This window comes from Sorex fumeus, unplaced genomic scaffold (assembly GCF_029834395.1).
Source record: "Sorex fumeus unplaced genomic scaffold, SorFum_2.1 ptg000061l, whole genome shotgun sequence".
Classification (NCBI taxonomy): domain Eukaryota; kingdom Metazoa; phylum Chordata; class Mammalia; order Eulipotyphla; family Soricidae; genus Sorex; species Sorex fumeus.
Genome location: NW_026606118.1, coordinates 33,217,559 through 33,220,820, shown reverse-complemented (window position 1 = coordinate 33,220,820; position 3,262 = coordinate 33,217,559). Strand labels below are relative to the sequence as shown.

Here is a 3,262-nt window from a genome sequence, read left to right as displayed (position 1 = left end):
AATCAAAAAATTTCATTCTGATACACAAACATAGCAAAGATTTATTAGCATTTATTATTATGTATTTATTAACCACTGGTATTTCTTGCTTTGAGAAGTTACCTGTTCATAACCTGTAACAGTTGGTCTCTTCTTTTTTATAAAATCTTATGATATTTTAATCTATTAAATGGCTTTTATCATAAAAACATCATTTTTAACATCACAATAGCACCTTAGTCCATATTACATTTCCCAAACTGCCAATTTTACTTCCAAGTGCAATTTTTCATCCTTAACATGGTCGTATTTTCATAAGAATAAAAAATAACATTCAAGATCTTGAGATCCAAGAGATGGCTCAGAGGTTGGAGCAGGTAAGTTGCATGTACACTTTAGTTTGATTTCTGGGATCACAGGCTCTGCTGCCAGCATTACCAGGAAGAGCGCTTCTGCAGCAGAGGCCCAATCATCAAACATCAGGCTCACATCAATGCCAAGAGTAGAACGAAGTGCTGCTTCACCAAACTTTCCCCTCCACTCATCCCACTGCTTGGAAGAATTCTGTTTAAAAAAGCATAGTGAATATAAAAATCCATATAGATTTTCAGTCATGATCTTCCACAGAGCAATATTTCCTTATGATTATCATATCAGGAAAATAGTTATAATTTGGGTAGATTATACAAGGCAATATGTTTTCTAAAGAATTATGTATTACATCGTCACTTCTTGAAAAAAAATCAATGTTTTTCTAATGGTTTACGATGAACTATTGTTTTTGTGTTGACAATGTACACAGTGTAGAGTCTGTAGGAAAAATAAAAACCGTGAATGACCCTCGATCATGAATTTCATGAATAAAATTAAGCTAAAACTTTTCTTTGTGTGATAAGAAAATAATCACACAGAAAGACAATAACTGTACTGCAAATTGTAGTAATTTTTCAAAATCACTGTAAAGTTACCAAGGTTTCCCAAAATATAAAATACGAATTCCTTCCTGAATATGAAATAACTGATGTATATGGCTAAAAGATGTCTCAGAAGTTCCAGAAAATTGGATCTCCACAAAACTCAAATGAGAGCATATTAAACTGCATTTAAAGAAAAAGGAACACAAATTTTAACAAGAGTATCAAGACAAAGACCCTTTTAATTGACAGAAAGAAGAGCCTTAAATGGAGGTCTGAAAAAATAAAATGAAGAGCAACCAACAAAGTAGGAAAATGAACACACCCGAGGAACCAAAAACAGAACATACATGTGTCAACCATTTTTAAGTGACTTTATTATCACTCACCAAGAAAATAAAGCATTGCTGCCGAAAAGAAGTACTTTGTCTTCTCCCCAAGAAACAGAACACTTGATTGCCAAAATTAATGAAAACTTTACATTAGTTTAATAAAACTATCATTTGAAATATAGGTCTATTTTGAAAATAAATTCATGGTTGATGAGCTATCTTTGAATACTTTTCCAGTAATAATAAATTTCATTGCCCTCCTAAACCAAGGGTAAAAGAAAGCATAGATCAAAGGATTTAGAGCAGAGTTGTAATAAGCCAACCAGCAAAGTATCTCATAAACATATGAAGGTGTTATATAACCCAAAAAACAGTCAATGAATGAGTCAATTATATAAGGTAACCAAGAAACCAAAAATGCTATCACTGTGATTCCGAGAGTTTTGGCAGCTTTGCTTTCTCTCTTAGTCACCTTGGCTTTGTTAGACCCTGACAAAGCATCTGCTTTGCTACTAATGCTGTCTATCATTTTAGCCTGTTTTCTAGCCACAAGAAAAATATTACTGTATAATATCATCATAACAAGGGTAGGTATGAAAAATAGTAGAAAATCAACAGAAATGAATAACTGATTTATAACAGGTTGACAACCTCCTACACAGTTGAGAGCATTAGCTAATTCCTCCAGTCCATCGTCATAGGCGCCTGTGTAGAACACAGCTCCACTGTACACCAAGGCCAGGATCCAGGAGACGCTGATGCATATCCCTGACACATTCACAGTGAACTTGGTGGGATACACAAGAGGGTCAGTGACAGCAATGTACCTGTCGATGGAGATGAAGCACAAGTGGAAGATGGAAGATAAGCAAAATGCAATATCACAGCAAGTATGGAAAGTACAGAAACTTCGTCCAAAGTACCAGCAGCTCTCCACAGACCTGACCATGCTGAAGGGCATCACAGTCACACCCACCAGGAAGTCAGCACAGGCCAGAGACGAAATGAGGAAATTGGTTGGAGAGTGCAGCTGCTTGAAATGAAGGATGGAAATAGTAACCAGAAGGTTTCCGAACACTGCCAGCACAGCCCCTAAGCCAAACACTGCATACAGGATCACCCTGGATCCTGGCGAGTAGGAAATTTTCACACAGGATCCGTTCACGTTCTCATAGCAGAGCTGCAGGGCTGCGGGTGAGGATGAGTTGCTGTTCATGCTGCTGCTGTAAACAGTCTCTAAATATTCAGAGAAGATCTTTCCTATGCCAATCACATGAAATAAAGCAGATCATACATCTTGAAAGTAGAAAGTTAAGATCTTTTAAAAGGGAATAATGATAGAGCTGCCAATTTCATCCTCATAACCTAATACAGGTAAACTTTAATTTTAATCTTGAACATACAGAATAATAACATGTTAGATTATATATGCAATTAATCTCACTACAGTATCAGTATTTTATCATTCTTTAGAATATTACTGAATAGAATTTTCTCACCTCAAAAAGAATTTAAATACAAGCATACCTCTTGCTTCATATAAATTTACATTCTAACTGGCTTAAACAAAATGCTTACTGTTTCCCCAAAATATTTATTACCTTTGATATATCAAATATCCTGTGTCCTGATCGTGGTATTTGGATATTGCTCTGTGAAATTGAGTGAGATTGTATGATCAGTACTTATTAACTACCTTTTGTACCACTGCAATGGCTCACCCCCACCCCATGCACTGACTAAGAGGTTAATGAGGAAAACCCAAAGGACACACAGTCAAATCCCATATACAAAATCATCAAATGTGCAGTCCCTCTGGTGTAAGTTGTGAATAGCAAGAAGAAACTTATATGTAATAATCTCCACTTAAACTTTATTGTTTCATGTAATATAGTTTCAATGCTGAATGGTAAACACAACATTCTTGAAAAGAAAAATGAGATAGCACTTCATACATTAAAAAAAAAAAATCACCAGAATGTAAGATAACATTGTTTGTCCTTCCTGCATAGCCTCAGGTCGTTTAGGTTTATTGGG

At 35.4% G+C, this 3,262-nt stretch overlaps 1 protein-coding gene across 1 annotated transcript; it reads right to left on the bottom strand.

The window, feature by feature from the left end:
• Positions 1-1,409: 1,409 nt before the first annotated feature.
• LOC130034664 (trace amine-associated receptor 6-like) lies at positions 1,410-2,441 on the bottom strand. The gene has a single exon (XM_056126299.1). The coding sequence runs from the start codon at positions 2,439-2,441 to the stop codon at positions 1,410-1,412; it is 1,032 nt and encodes a 343-aa protein (XP_055982274.1).
• Between the last annotated feature and the right edge of the window lie 821 nt (positions 2,442-3,262).

Bases quoted from the DNA above. Each gene is read 5' to 3' on its own strand.
- LOC130034664 (XM_056126299.1), bottom strand. From the start codon at position 2,441: ATGAACAGCAACTCATCCTCACCCGCAGCCCTGCAGCTCTGCTATGAG.